General features: G+C 42.8%; 1 protein-coding gene and 1 long non-coding RNA gene across 10 annotated transcripts in view; one reads left to right on the forward strand and one right to left on the reverse strand.

Annotated features, from left to right (window-relative positions):
• BICD1 (BICD cargo adaptor 1) overlaps positions 1–15797 on the reverse strand; it is a 316001-nt gene that overhangs the window by 24725 nt on the left and 275479 nt on the right. For 4 of the 9 annotated variants that reach the window (XR_002096916.1, XM_019515467.1, XM_019515469.1 and 1 more), the window contains exons 7-8: positions 13643–13960; positions 12164–12354 (exon numbers count right to left, since the gene is read on the reverse strand). Coding sequence is in view for 7 of the 9 variants with exons in the window: in XM_019515467.1 (XP_019371012.1) it covers positions 12164–12354; positions 13643–13960 (509 nt within the window). In the remaining 2 variants the exon portion in view is untranslated. Of the gene's footprint in view, positions 1–12163; positions 12355–13642; positions 13961–15797 lie in introns of those variants that run through there. The other 5 variants (XR_002096917.1, XM_019515474.1, XM_019515471.1 and 2 more) reach the window with 3 other exon arrangements.
• LOC109296198 overlaps positions 11614–15797 on the forward strand; it is a 21350-nt gene continuing 17166 nt past the window's right edge. Inside the window, exon 1 of the long non-coding RNA XR_002096919.1 lies at positions 11614–11626. This is a non-coding gene — a long non-coding RNA (uncharacterized LOC109296198). The remainder of the gene's footprint in view (positions 11627–15797) is intronic.

Consider the following 15797-nt stretch of genomic DNA (forward strand, 5'->3'; position numbering starts at 1 on the left):
AGGTTAAATAGATTCAGTATGGCTGCCTGATATCAGGCTGGGGAGGCTAGCAGGGAGTTTGGGGGCCCAGCATGCTGGAGGGGGTTGGGGGTCCACCAAGGGATGGGGTGAAGGGGCGACCCATGGGTGGGGCAGGGGGGTAGGCATGACCCACAGATGGGGTAGGGAAAGGGCAGGTGTGACCCACGAGGGGTAGGGAGGGCAGACACAACCTGCAAGAGGTAGGGGGAGCAAGCATGATCTGTGGGTAGGGGATGTAGGCATGACCTGCAGGTAGTGTAGGGGGGCAGATGTGACCCACAAGGGGTAGGGGAAAGACATGCAACTTGAGGGTGGGGGGGAAGGCACAACCTGTGGTGGGTGGAAGGGACAGGCACTTCTGTGAGTGGGGTGGGGAAGCAAGTGCAACCCACAGGTGGGGTAGGAGGAACAGGTGTTACATGAGGGGTAGGGGAGGAGACATGACTTGCGGACTGGGTGGGGTGGGGTTCCCCCACCAAACCTATACTCCCATCTCTCCCGCTCTTCCCCCAACCAGGACTTACTTGCTCTGTTCCGGCAGTGGTGAACTCTGATAAACATAGCTGTACTTGGAGTGGCCTGTGGGTTGAGAGCACTAGCTGGTGGGGAACAAGGCCCCAGGGTTTTCCCAGCCCTGGGGCTGTGCAGGGAAAGTGTACAGAAGTTCCATGCACTGGTTTGACTTAAATCGAATGAGTCTGATACTACACAGAGCCAGGTTTATCTTAAACTGGTTTCTGCAATTTTTAGACCAGTTTGTATGCATGGAACTTCTGTATAGTTACAGGTTTAGACTGGTTGTTGGTCACTGAGACTGGGTCTGTAAGTTTAAGGTTGGCACCGGGACAAGCTAAGTTTAAATTGGGTGGCCATTCTGAACCCAGTTTAACCTCCCAAATGTCTGTACTTAGCCCAAATTAAAAGCAAAGCTAGAGTGTATATAAACAGAAAATGAAAATATAAAATACTCTGCTGTTTGAGGACCCTTTATGGGTACTTCCCTAACTCCTTCCCCAATCAGTGTGACCACTGCACAGAAAGGAACAGACCTGGTGGTAGAGAGTCAGCTTTTATGTCTGGTGGAAATTCCCTTTCATCAAGAGATTTTCTCCTTCCTCCCTTAGAACAGCTTTTTGGTAGCTTTGTACAAAATGGCCAAGAACCTGACTTCACATTTTCCTTATAACATTATATTTAAAAAAATCATAAACTTGTAACTGATTAATAAATAGGTAAAACCAAACAAGAACATTCTGTAAGTCATTTCTGAGAAAAGTACGTTAAATATTCAATAGCTGCACCAAAAACAATTATTTTAAAAAAGAAAATACAACTGGAAAATGAAAAACTAAGGTATTGATGTATTTCTCATCAATTATTTCTGCACTAGCAAGGTGCTAAGCACCTGATACTGACTGCCCTAGTGGTATGGAATTTGAGCATGCTGAACCCCTGGGACATTCCGCACCTTGAAGGATAAAGATAAGTACAGATAAAAAAATGCCCAGACTGTGCCAGGTCATTATGCTAGTCTTCATGGGTAAAATTCTTCCACTGTAGAAGACCACTGACAAGGCCCTCTCCACCGACTGGCTCCACTCAAGCCCCTGTTAAAAGACTGAGAAAGTTGCAAAGGACCTTCTGGATCTGTGATTTTCACTTTCACTGCATGAGTCAACAGGTTTTTTCCTTATTATTTTCCATGTGAATTTTAAAAATTAAATTCTACCTTGATACGTTGCTGGCAACTTTTGGTGATTTTAAAGAGTTCTGTATGTGCATGTATCTGTGAGCAGAATTCATCACAAATTCTGTTCCTTTGTAAGATAGGAAAGCAAGGAAACCTAGTTTTGCAAAACTCCCTTGGAAACAAGTGCTGATAATGTTTGTCTCAAATTCTGATATGGTTTGATTTGCAAATGAGGATAGATATACCATATAAACCAAGACTGGATTTTACATCCAGTATTCTGTGTGTGCTAAACAGGGCATGTCTACAAGTTCATTCATGTGCCGTAATTACAGTGCGTTAAGTTTAATACCTATGGGCATTTATACACATACCTTTGTCTGCTCTGACATACCAGAAATCCACTGCATCACAGCAGACTCTAATTGAGTCTGTGGAGCATGCGAACTGATGCGCCTGGTGCCGCATCGTATACATTTGTATAAATGGCAGAATGCACGTTAGTGCAAAGAAAATGGCAGTTATGTGCTTTTGAACACTTCGATGTGTTTTAGCTCAAAAGTGCACCGCCACCATTTTCTCAGCACTGATGCACATTTTGCCGTTTATACAAATGCCCTTTAATCAGAGGTATTAACTTAATGCACTATAATCAGTGTGACTGCGCATTAGCACAGGCACTTGCTTTTTAAGAGATGCTAACACACAGTAGGCTAATTCTACTGTGTGTAAGCACAGTTTTCTGTGCTGCGCTAGTGCACAGTAGAATTAGTCTACTGTGCCGTTAGTGTCTTATGTAGATGCACCTACAGGCAGTGAGTTTGATGCCAGACAAGAAACAAGGAAAACGTCAAGCAAATGTCGGCATCATTTTTCTTGTTCTGTCTTTATCTTCCATGTTAGCCTGATCTAATAAGAATTAAATACCACCCTTTAAACCAGCAAATTTTCAGGTTTAATGCACTTTCAAAAAATAAATGACCCCTGAAATGGAGTTTTCAGAAAGTTTTAAAGGTATCATATTATGCACCTTCATGCAAATGACCTGGGCTAGGGACAGAAATATACATATAAACTGGTACGAGTGGTCAGCAACCAGTTCAAATCTGTAACAAAACAGAAGTTCAGTGCACATAAACTGCTTTCAAAATGGTCAAAATCGGTTTAAGATAAATCTGAATGGACAGAGTATTAGACTTAACTGATTTAGGTTAAATCTGTTTATTGAACTTCTGTCCCAGATCCCCTCCAGATTCAAGACATCTGCTCCAGCAGACCAGGGAGGTGAGCTGTAGTACCCCGCCCAGCTTCTGGCCTGAGCTAATGCAGGCATGTGGCTGCATTCCCAGAACCAAAAGTGAATGTCTGTTCACTTGCTTATTGGTTCAATCTACGCAGCTTAGACTAACCTGAGAAGATTGAATTGATTCAGCCTTGGGCTTTTTTACTTTCTTTACTGAGCCCTGTAGGACTTAAGAGCAATGAAATAAAAAACCTAGACAAGTGAGGTGGTGGGAATCAGCACAGCTCTCTTGAAACTGAAGAGCTACCCTAGTTTACATCAATTGATCACCAGGCCTCAAGAATCAAGTCATTTCTGGCTTGTTTGCCTTTCTAATACAATCCTATAGAATTCTATATAAGCAATAGAATTGTCTCTTCTAATATATGACACTTGTATCAGAATAAAATACTAGATGCCTCCTTTTGACAAATTTCTAATGTTCAAAATGTAGGGACCTACTGAATTCATGGCAGAAGCAGAGTCCTCAGCAGCTCCTTTAATTTTGCATGTTCTCCCACACGCACCTCGCCCCTTGCTTCCCCCGCCCTGCCCTTGCTGCTGATTAGCAGAGGACCCTGCTGCTCCCTTCTGATCAGCAGGGAAGCTAAAACCATGGTTTTAAACATGGCACCATTTTTGCCTCCCCACCAGTTAGCAGCAAACCCAGGGCCCCTCAGCGAGAGGCAACACCATATTTAAAACAGCAGTTTTCACCTCCTTGCTGACCAGGAGGAAGCCGCAAAGGGGACCCCAGGGAAACCTGCAAGATTAAAGGAGCCACAGCACACCCCACTTTCACCATGAATTTGGTAGGTCCCTATCAAAATGTTTTCTTGTAAGCGCTTTTTAAATATTAAAGCCTCCTCCTTTGGTAATAAAATAAAACAATACTCCAAAATGGGCATGTCTACATGTATGCCATGTCCCAGTGCCGCACCAGTAGTTTTCAAAGCTACTATGCAGTAGCAATGAGCTTGTTGCTACAGTGCAGTAGTGGTGGTGTCACGGTTCATGTCTGCTGATGTTACATCACCATATCAATGAGCTACGGTGATGTAGCATCTCGTGTAGATGGACCTGGTGAAACCTACAAGAGTTGGTTTAACTGGCATGTGAAAGAAAGGCATAGATCTGTATGTAACAGTAAAAACTGTGAGTGACCCCTTGATGGCAGGAGGAACAGGACAAAGCAGTGAAGCATCTGTTCTTGGAGAATATATCCAACATTTTATCGAGAATACACTGCAGATATAAGCCAATCTTTGTAGTTCTTTTCTCTAATCACACCAGGTATGGAAGGATTGAATAAAATATATCATGTTAAGTGAACATTTCAAGAAGAAACATCATTGTTCAGATAATGGATGGGAGTAAGAAGGGGATAAAGGCACTGAAACAAAACTTTCTCCTATTCCCTTCATGGAGAAAAATCAAAGATGGACAGCAGAATCCTGGCCTATTTCAGGTACAGGGTAGTGCAATGACAATCTCGCTACTTCATCCTCAGGCTTGATGTGCATAAAAATCAGAGAAGAAAGAATTAATAACTGAAAATAAAAGGTCATTGGTGACAGAAGATTGCATACTGTGGGACTATCGAATTCAGCATCAAGTTCACTGCTGAGACCCCTGTGGAAGGAATAAAACATAAGTGTTGTTTGCTTCCTTTATGTGCTCGTTTCCTCATGTATTATGAAAAATCCCACTATACAGAAAAAGAACTGCAGTTGTTGGTGCCCATCCTGGTTGGCTCAGACTCCTGGAGGAATACTTTTTTTCAGCATAACAATGTTCATTGATAAGTAAGCAAAGCGAGGAAATGAATGACATCTCATCCCTACGTACGGTTTATGAATGGAGCTCTTGACTCAGTGGCAGCAAAACCACAGGAAGCTAAATGCATATCAGTGCCCTGAGGAAGCAATGCTCTGGAAATGGAACAATGGGTGGTTCCTAGGCATTGTGATAAGAAACTATTAGTACAACAAAAGATATACTGCAAAAGACATATTGCAAGAGTCTGAAGTTAGGGGTATCTGGGACTGTTGATTTAACGGCACAGTCAAGCAATGTTTGAATGGGCTATGATATAAAGAACTCTTTCCTGGCCAAATTTACGTTATGATTTTCCCTAAAGATCCTCTAGAGCAGATGGCAACCACAACTTGCCCTATGCTAGATGGCCAGTAGCAGCCAGCACTGCCACAAAAGTGAAGAGTACTGCTTTTAGGATTAAGTTAGAGGGGGTATGTAGAAATTGTTCAAGATAAGATTTGCTGAGAAAATATGGATTTCTCTTCTTTGTGGTATTTATGTTTGTGAGTGCTTTAAATATACTCCGGGCCCTTTCATCATTCTCAAATCCTACTGCAAATTCATGTGTGCCTGCTCATGTGGATGAAATGGTTGCTAGAATTGGTGTGTGTTGTAGACTTGCAGTGTTGTTTGAGTTTGCCTACTGCTGTGTTATAATCCCCACGATTATGAGGTAGGTGCTACAAGCTATTTGTTGAGCAATAAATATTGTGCTTGGCTATGGACAATGCATAGGGCAAGACCCTGTTCTTGACACAGGCACTTACGACATTCACACAGAAACAGACTCAAAACAGTAGAACAGAAGACTGTTTCCATACTCTCTTTTTTTTGTAATGCAAGATAATGAGCAAGAGAGCAGAAATCCTATTTTGTGCTTGATTTTTTCCATTAGAGTGACCATATAGGAAAATGTGAAATCTGGGCCAATGTGAAACCTGGGACATTTTTCTCCCATCCTCCCACCTTTCAAATTAGTGGCACTGCTGCAGGTAAAGGCAGTGTGGTAGTGCTCTGGTATTACTATTTAGGCAGCTAAGAGAATCATTTTTCTTTACTTCATGGGTATTAACAATCACCTCCCCTTTATTGGCCATTCTACAATCAAGCTAACCTATTTTAGGGCAACATTCCTGTCTGTTAGGTCTTCCTATTTCACTGCTTGTGACACACTGCCTCCCTGCCCCACAGCCAGAATGCTCATTTTAATTTTCACTGGCTAGCCAGAACTGGCCTCCAAAATCCAGGAATGTCCCAGCCAAACCAGAATGTATGGTCCCCCTGTTTACTACATATTTGATCTGTTACCAGCAGTAAGGAATTTTACCAGGAGCAAATATTTGATTTGCTGCTAAACCTGCTGCTAGCAGAACAATGTTAAATAATTCCCTACTCTCATTCACAATACACTTTCTAAAATGGACCTTGAGTCATCTTTAAACCACAAGCTGATATAGAGCCTTAATAGCTGTACTTAACTTTAAAGTACAATGAGGGAAGAGGGAACTTGCCTTGGTAAGGATTAAGTGCTCATGTGACGGCTGTAGGTGTTGCAGAGCTTGCTACTGCTGCCTTGAATTTGTTTTGCTACAGGCAGTGACAGGGTGGGCCTCGGCTTTGGATCACCTGGTCCACCAGGAAGTTGATCTTGTCTTTCTCACCTGCCACGACTTTGAAATTATATTCCTAGGAGGCAATGACCAAGGTGGTTCTACCTGGTCTCAATCCCTGTTTTCTTCCGTGGGGCTCCAAAACTCCCCTTTAACTCACCCTAGCCTCTCCAGGTGGTACTCAAAGTCCTCTGCAGCCAGGTCTTAGTACTGCCTATTAGTCTATTGTTCTGCCCTAGGCCACCAGGCTTTGGTTAGGTGCACCCTTCCAGGGCTGGTCTTGACCTGTGCTCAAATATCCAAAAAAATTAAAAAAGGAACAAAACCCCCCAAAACCTGACTGCTGGGATCAGGCTCATGTGCAAATCACACCACAATGAAATCAATTAATCCAATCGCTGCTCTGCACAGGCCTGCCTGGCTTACTTGTGAACATTCACAGTTGCAATGGGATCTCTCCCATGCACAGCAAGGCTCTAACCTGAGACAGCAGTTCTTCTGTCCTCTTCCCCGGATCCTAAGCTGCCACTCTGCTCCAGAGATTATCAAAAGCCATGTGTGTCCTCTACCTCAGATCCTCAGCTGTCACTCTGCTCTGGAGATTATCAAAAGCTGTGTGTGTGCAGGCCTCTGCCTGCCTCCGTTTTCAGGGTCAGTTTCTCTGGCCAGTTTTGCAACCCTTGCCTGCTGGGACACTCAGCTGCTCCTCCCTCTGTGGCTTGCAGGGAATTGACCCCTCTGCCCCTCTCCAGGGCCGGAAATACTTCTGAGCAGTCTCCCTCCTCCAATCCAGAGCAAGATGCTGCTCTGGAAGTGTGGTGATTGTTTCTCTTCCCTTCCCGTCTCCAGCTGCAGCCCTGCCGGCCCTTCATGCTATAAGTGTTGGTTGTTTTCACTTTCCCTGTCTGTTGCTGCCGGCTGTTTTTCTTCTCCTGCCCTCCCTTGCTCATCATGTGTGGCACCTCGGGGTTTTTGTTTGCTTTTTCTTGCCCTTTCATATATCCCCCCCGGCTTAAGATGCCGTCAGGCACTCTTCTTTGTTCATAAGGGGAACTTTCTTCCTGGACTGTCACCTGCTCTCCTGGCATTCACTGTGTTTCGAGGGACTCCCTTGAGTGGCAACCAGAGAGAAAAATCAGCCACCACATTTTCTTTACCTGGTCAATATTCGACCATAAACTAAAATGGATGCAAAGCCATGTTATATGGGCATTGTCTGTCTTGGTGGATTTTAGCCATTTTAGTGGTGCACGATCTGTTATAACTATGAATTCCTGCCCCAACAGGTAGTACCGAAAATATTCCACACCCCACTTTACTGGTAAACACTCCCTTTCTACTGTGGCATACCTTCTTTCATGGTCGTTTAATCTCCTACTGGTGTAGGCTATCAGTCTTTCCACTCCCTCAATCCTTTGGGAAAGCATGGCCCCTAATGCTTGTCCTGATGCTTCTACCTGAAGGATGAAGGGCAGTGCAAAATTCAGTGCGTGTAGTATAACATCCTTACATAAGGCCTGCTTAACCACCTCGGAGGCTCGTTGTTGTCTCTCCGTCCAATGTATAGGGCCATTCCCCTTACCCTTGATCATGTTAGTGAGTGGGACTGCTAACTCTGCAAAATTAGGAATAAATCTTCGATAGTAACCTGCTAAACCTAGAAACGGTCTCATCTGTTTCTTGGTTTGAGGGACCTGGTAACTTTTAATTAACTCAACCTTATCCACTAATGGTTTGATCTGTCCTTGCCCCATGCAGAAACCCTAATAATCTGTCTCACGCTGTCCTAATGCACATTTCCTAGGGTTAACCCTCAATCCCAACTGTTTCAACTTCTGCAAAACTGCCTGGACAGATGTTAGGTGCTGCCCTCAGGTCTTGGTATATACAACTATATCATCAATATATGGAGCCATATATTCATGATGAGGGGCTAGTAACCAGTCCAGCAGCCTTTGAAATGTTGCAGCTGCACCATTTAGGCCAAAGGGCACTCTACAGAACTCAAAGTCCCCATGGTGTTCCGAATGCTGTTTTAGCCTGATCTTCTGGCTTTACTGAAATCTGCCAATATCTCTTGGCTAGATCAAAGGTGGAGATAAATTCCAGCTGCCGTATTCTTTCTAGCAACTCCCCAACCCATGGCATGGGAAATGCATTGAACTGGGTGATGGCATTAAGTTTACGATAATCTATGCACAAGCAGTGTGCCCCATCTTTTTTGGGGACGGTCACTATGGGGCTTCTCCATGGACTTCTGGAGGTCTTAATTATTCCCTGTTGGAGCATCTTCCCTATCTCATCCTTTACTGCCTGACAATGGTGGTGTGGTATTGGTCTCCATCCTTCCCGCACAATAGTCCCTTCTGGTGTTTTAATTCCATGCACTGCATCCCTTGTTCTTCCTGGAATTTCACTGAACACATAGGCAAATTTCTCTAGTACCTGGTTCAGCTGTCTTAGTTGCCTCTCTGTCAAACTACATCCTGTAACTATTGCCCCCAAGTTGAACCTGTCTGTTCCCACATCTCCTAACTCTCTTCCAAACTTCTCTTTCTCTAGGATAGGAGTAGCCAACAGGCCCTCAAGTTCCTGCCACAACTTCAACAGGTTAACATGAAATATCTGCCTGCCCCTCTGATGCCCCGGCCGTGATACTTCATTGTCTACCAGACCAATCTGGCATATGATCTGAAATGGCCCTTGCCAGCAAGTCAGAAATTTACTAGTTGAATTGGATAACAGGACCAATACTCTCTGCCCAACCTGAAACTCTCTTTCTTTGGCTCCTCGATCATACTGCTGTATCTGGTTTATATGGGCCTCTCTCAGCTGATCACTCACCAACTGATTCATAAGTCATTCTCTCAGAGTTGTCACATATTGGGAAGGGATTGTTCCTTCATCTCCCTCCTTTTTGGTAATCTCTGACTCCCAGACAGCTCAGAACGCAGGTTCCTCCTGTTGAGCTTCCCGGAATTGTGCCCTGCCAGCGAACATACTTATATGCCATAGATCAGCATCCTCCATATCTGATCCTTCTGCATTTTCCTGGCCTACCAGCCCTTCCCTAGGGCCATTCGCTCCTGTCCCTTTGCTAACAATTGATGCATCTCTGGCCAATCTTGGCCTAAAATCATAGGGTACAACAAGTCATCAGCTACCCCTACTGGACATTCCTGAGTGACCCCTCTTACTGTGAGCTGTACTTTCATCCTTGGGTATGTGCAGCCTTGTCCATACATATCTATGGGTGTCAGCCTTGCTCCTTCATTCAAGGGTACTAACCCTTTTTGGACCAAGGTTTGATCACATCCTGTATAGACATTCGGCTTCCCAGGAGAAACTCCTGGGAGTAATTTAACCCTGGTTGTTCTCAAGTTATTTTACTCCTGGGAACAGCTATTTTTACTCTGGGAGGAAAAGCCTGAACATCTGTACATTTGTGGTTTCTCTTGGGAGAGCAACAACTCTCCCAGGAGAAACTGAATGTCCATCTGAGGCCATATTCTTCCAGTGTTTCCTCCCTTCCTACCAGAGAGACAATGTGTCCCTTGCAGGACTTCGCTGCTCTAGTAGAGAACAGAACATGCCCCCTTCACAATTACCACCCTGGTCTGAGGGAAACACAGGCTGACCATGGGTGGTCTGGGTCAGCCAGTCAGAGCTGCCCTATGCACTGCTGTCACCTGTTGGAACGCAGACTAAGAAAGCCTGCAAAACATGATGACCTGTCCCCCCAGCCCCCCAAGCTAAATAGTGTTAGCACTGCAAGCTCTTCACACGTCAGAGCCTCAGTACTTGAAAGTCTGTACACATGGCTCTGGGTAAATTTCTCTAGATTATCTTTCTTCTAGATTACCTGAATGTGTGTATGCAGTCATTGATGCACTTGCAGTGCACCCTGTGACTGCAGGTGGCATCCTGCCATGTCTGTGTGACTTCAACCTAACTACGCCTCTTCATTATTATTGTAACAGCACTTCCAAGCTTCCCGGTTCTTTGGCATCTGTCACGCAGGAGGTCAGACTAGGTGATAAGACTGCTCCCTTCTGGGCTTACTGACACTGAATCTTGTAAACTCTGCTCTAGCACAGAAAAGCAACTCCTTCAATACTCCTTTTTTGCCATGGTTGAGCCCAGTGCTTTACTTGTCTAAAGTTCTCATGATTTCAAACCAGGTATTAAAAAAATATGTAAAATCAGTTTCCTTAAGTATATACAAAAGTCACCACGAGAGATAGTGAGCCCCATTTTCATAGAAGGAAGAAAAAGCAGGCACCATTAGAGTTTAGTTATGAGGTTCCTGTCTAGATGGCACATTTAATTTACATGAGACAGTAATGAGCTGTGGCGACATAGCCTGTCACTATGGTGACAAAGTGTCAGTGGGCATGAACTGTGATGCTGATGCTACTGTGCAGTAGCAATGAGCTACTCATTGCTACTGTGTAGTAGGGTCAGAAACAAACCATGTGCTGCTGGGACTGTGCCGCAGCGGCAGTTACTGTGTAGTCAGGCACATGGTGTAGATGCGTCTAGGGAGTAGTAAAATAACACACATACATAGATCTCCCTCCAAATTAAAATATATAAAAATAAATTGACACAACAACTGCTAGAGACTCTCATTAAAATACTCAGTCAAATAAGGAATGATTATTTATTTTAGTGAATCTTGGAGTGATGCTACATCAATGCAAAGGAATTATTTGAAAGGACTCCCTGACATGCAGATATACTTTGGTTTGCAAATTTAAGAGTTTCTTAACTTTCACTCCAGATCTCTGCCATTCTATTTTTGGCTGCAGGGGTTTCTGCATTTGTCTTCTGAACCAATATTATTTGCACTACATGACTTTAAACCTGTTGTAATATTGCTGTCACTAAGAAAGATACATTGTGGGATATCATGTAATAGTCTTATAAAGAACATCTTATTTATTTTGGAAGATATCACTTGTCTGGTTTCAATTCTTAAGTTTTCTGTTGGTTCTGCTTCTGCCCGGAAAGCTTGAAAATAAACAGTAAGGCATACAGTCAAAAGCAAAAGTACTGCTCAACCATCCTTCTTGCTCATTTCTAAAGAAGAAAAGCAATCATTAGTTTGTCCATGATAAGAAAAAAAGATGGCATGACCTTAGAAACCTCACCCCAGCTTGCATTTCCCCTTTTATTTGTTGTACAAAATAGAGACAGTGTTTTGTCAGTGTTTCATTTGGTAAAAATGAAAGCTTCCTAGCAATATGGGCCTCATGACTCAGTTTACATTAAAGAAATATTTTATGAGTGTAATATTATATTATCTTTAATAACTCCAACAGGTACCCAAATGTAAGCATGACCCAAATACTATTTCTGGCTTGTGTGTATTGCCAGCCACTCTATCAACGGCCTTTGTATTCCTGACTCATCTCTCTCATTCAGTTCGTCATTTCTTCACTGGCTAACAAAGAGTCACTGGATCATATTAAACCCTGGAATAAGTGTGTGCAACTCTCACGGATGCCAGTGAGAGTTGTGCCCACTTACCCCATGTATAAACTTGCCCCATTGTATCTGGGACCAGTTACTGTAGGAGCTGACATCCAGCCAGCAGCTACAGCAGGTGGCACAGATGTGGACTTTTTGCTTTTAAAGTTGCAAGAATATGCCTATATTCTATTGCATGTGCAGTGTTGGGAAAGTCCCCTGTTTTGCTAATCACTCTGCACCACATGCACCCAAGGAAAAAATGTTTACCTGGTATGGCCACGGTTAACCTTTTTTCCTTGCTGAGACGGTGCCCATGGATGAATTCACTCATGGAAGGGGGGCCCCTCAGAAGAAATGATTCTGTGGAGGCGGGATGAGGGGGGACTCTTAATAAATGCTGTAGGTAGGTCCCTGAAGTCCTGGGATGACTCTGATCACAAAGGGAAGGTGAGAATAGTCTTGCAGGAGATCCAAGAAAAATACATATGGAAACAAAAGAGTTTTACTTTAATTACCTTTAAATGTCTTACGAATGATATCATTATGTTAATTTGTATCACAGGTAAAACACCAACTTGTGTTGCCACCCCCTGTTATTTCCACAACAGGATGCAAATCCTATGTTGGAAATTTTTGTTCACCTTAGTTTACAAACAGATGTTGCATTTGTCCTAGGAAAAGCCATTTTATCCCAGGACAAAGTGCAGTCATTCAAATATCCACGTCCACTGTTCTGAGATAAATCTTGAAAATGTTCATGGGACAAGATGTAATAACAATTTATCCCAGGACATTGCCAAGTGTGTCTGAACCATTATCACAGGATTGCATCTTTGAATCAACAGCAGAAAAACGGTAGTGCATTCAGCCACCCAGTAATCCCACATGCCAATCCCAGATCTGGAACAAACATAGGCACAACCTGTCCAGCAACAAATACAACATCTGTTCCTAGCCTTACAGGAGGAGACAAGATTTAGTTATTGCCCACCCTCTTTCCCACCTTTTTATGTTTAGCATTTATTAGGATCCCTGATGGTTTTCCCTAAATCTTTTGCATTGCGACCAAGAAGTACCAGAAAAAGGGAATAAACATCCAGGACTTCTTGAACAAGGAGTCCTTTTCAACATCAGAAGCATCAACATCTCCATAACTACACAGCATTAGCAAGACAGTCACAAGACAAGATGAGAATTCACTGGTTGAACAATGAAGTGTTATGAATGGTAGCCATCCCCTTTGACCAAGTCACTAGTTTATAATGCAGAGAAATCTGTCTGAGTGAACACATCCATATCCTTTTCCCCACTTATGAGAGACAGACAAGCACCATGGCTTATCAAAAAGCTACTATTTTTGTTTTAAAAGTGTATTGAAAAGCTCACAGAACACAGTGTCTTTCCTTTATTTCAGAAGGCTGTTTTACTGTGTGCAAAACCTTAACTCATTTAAAAAAATACAATCACACTAATAAAAGACATAAGAATGTACTGGGACACCAACAGACAATAGTCTGAAACTATATTAAAAAGGAGGAGATAACATTATGGGTAGGTGGAACCAAAAAACACTTAGCCAAGCTTTGAATTCTGACCAGTCACTAGTTGCATCTTCCCCATCACCTTTTTCCCAAACAAAACACAAATTATAATATTAATAATAATAATATTGTTTACAATTCAGTGAACGACTTTTAACTAAAGTCTGGCCACTGCACTGTATCATAAAGATCACTGCATGCATACCTTTTCCTCTGAGTGCCACTGCTGACCAGTAAGTTTGGTTGCTGTGGGCCCTGACTATGCAGGAGGAAAGTGTCTATGGTTGGCACGGTGGCTGATGCCTCCTCACTTACTTTAGGGCTGCCGATCTTGCTCTTTCCAAGCTTGCCTTTGCTGCGTCGGGACTGCTCATGATCGAACTCTAAATCCTCCAGTCTCTGGGTTAGGGCGAGTTTTTGCTGGATAGCCATCCGCAACAGAGAATTTAGGGTCTTCTTCTCATCCTCAGCAGCTGCCAGCTGCCTTTGCATCTCATCCAACTGTGTGACATACTCATCACATCTGAAGAAACAAAAGAGGGAGATACCTGGAGATACATTCTAAAATCAAGCACAGCCAAGGTGGGCCTGAACCAACAGCCCAAATCTAAACCAGAAAGAGATCTGGGACCAGCTCAAGGTTCCAACTCAAGCGAATTTTTAGCACTGGCCTAATCTCAATCTTGCTGATTCCTACCTGGAGAAAGTTTGGAACCAGAGCTCAATTGCAAACTTTTACAATCAACAGAAATATCTGGATGTAAAATATGGGTGCAGCCATTACCCTCCTATTTCATTTCTGATCCAGATCATGAGATCAATTTTAAGGTTGTGTTCTTAGATGATCAGTAATTCAAATACAATTGTGTTGTGGGCCACTGAATTGATAATTTACTTGTAGTGGAGCAGGCCATAAACAATAAATTCTACTGAAAGCTAAGTATTACACAATAGTATGACAAGAGCTGGAACATTTCCATTCCATACTTAATGTTTCCTAATTTGTTACATAAGACACTAACAATTACTTGCCAGTGGTCACTGGTCAAAGGCAGGAAAGCAAAGTCTGGATAATGCATTATGTTAACTAACTGCACAGAGATATCCTAACATATCTGTTCTCCTTGGAATCTAGTAACCTTTATTCCACGGCCTATTTGTGTATACCCCTTAGAAAGGGAGTTATGGTGACTATCTTGGGCTTTGGGGTGTAAACAATGAAATGTCTGAGTGTAGCCATCTTTTGCCTGGTCACCAACCTATCAATATCCTTTCAATCCAGGTAACTAGCTCACATTACACAACATATCAAAGAAATGAATCCCTCAACATTTTGAGTTTCCTACATCATGTTTCTCTCTGTTCCACTTCTTTAGGAACCTTGACCCAAGTTGCATCTCACATTTGATCACTGGCAGATCTTGAGGTACAGCTACTTTCTTCAGAGGAGTCCATTAATGTTTATCAAGAGCTTTGAAAATGAAGGTATTTTACTTGGTTGAACTTTAAACAGGGATTTCTGAAGCTAATGAAGGGGGAGGAGAAGACATTATATCCTCATATTAGTAAATGACTGAAATAAAACAGCTGTACTACATTAAAAGTGGAGCCTCTTATCTAATCAGATCATTTACTCACTGCAGTAAAATTACACTAAAAATCACACTGCTCTACAAGTAACTTGTTTGTGATAGCACTGTGCATTGGTAGCAGCATCAAATGTTTCCTACACAGTATTTTTTTAGTTCTTAAATATGCAACCACCAAGTTGGACATTTTATTCATAAACTTATTTGAACATGCAACAAAATAAGCACGATGTATTTACACAAGGCAACCCTACCTAAAAGGCCAAATCTTGTTCTGTCAGCCACATAAATCTATGCTGATATATATAGAGTTAATGTGGATTAACACTAGTGTAGATTAAATTTTTATTTTCCATACTACTATCAACAGAAAAAAATGGAGGATTTGACATTTGTATTTTCCCTTCTCAAGATTCATGACTCACATTTAAGCTCTGAATTCCTGCTAACTGAAATATTAAACAGTAATATTTTCATTCTAGGGTGATTTTAACAAGCATGACTTTGTAAGCCCTGGGGAAAGGAGATATTATGAAAATATTCTGTTCAATATCTTCATTAGTGACCTGGACGAGGGTGTGGAGAGCACCCTGTTCAAGTTTGCTGATGACACCAAGCTGTGCGGTAAAGTGAATACACCGGCAGGCAGGGACCACATCCAGGCAGACCTGGATAGGTTAGAGAAGTGGGTGGACCTGAACAGGATGTGGTTCAACAAGGACAAGTGCAGGGTGCTGCACCTGGGGAGAGGGAACCAGCATTATGGTTATA

The sequence above is a fragment of the Gavialis gangeticus genome, unplaced genomic scaffold, assembly GCF_001723915.1.
Source record: "Gavialis gangeticus isolate Ggan-Ray unplaced genomic scaffold, GavGan_comp1, whole genome shotgun sequence".
NCBI lineage: Eukaryota > Metazoa > Chordata > Crocodylia > Gavialidae > Gavialis > Gavialis gangeticus.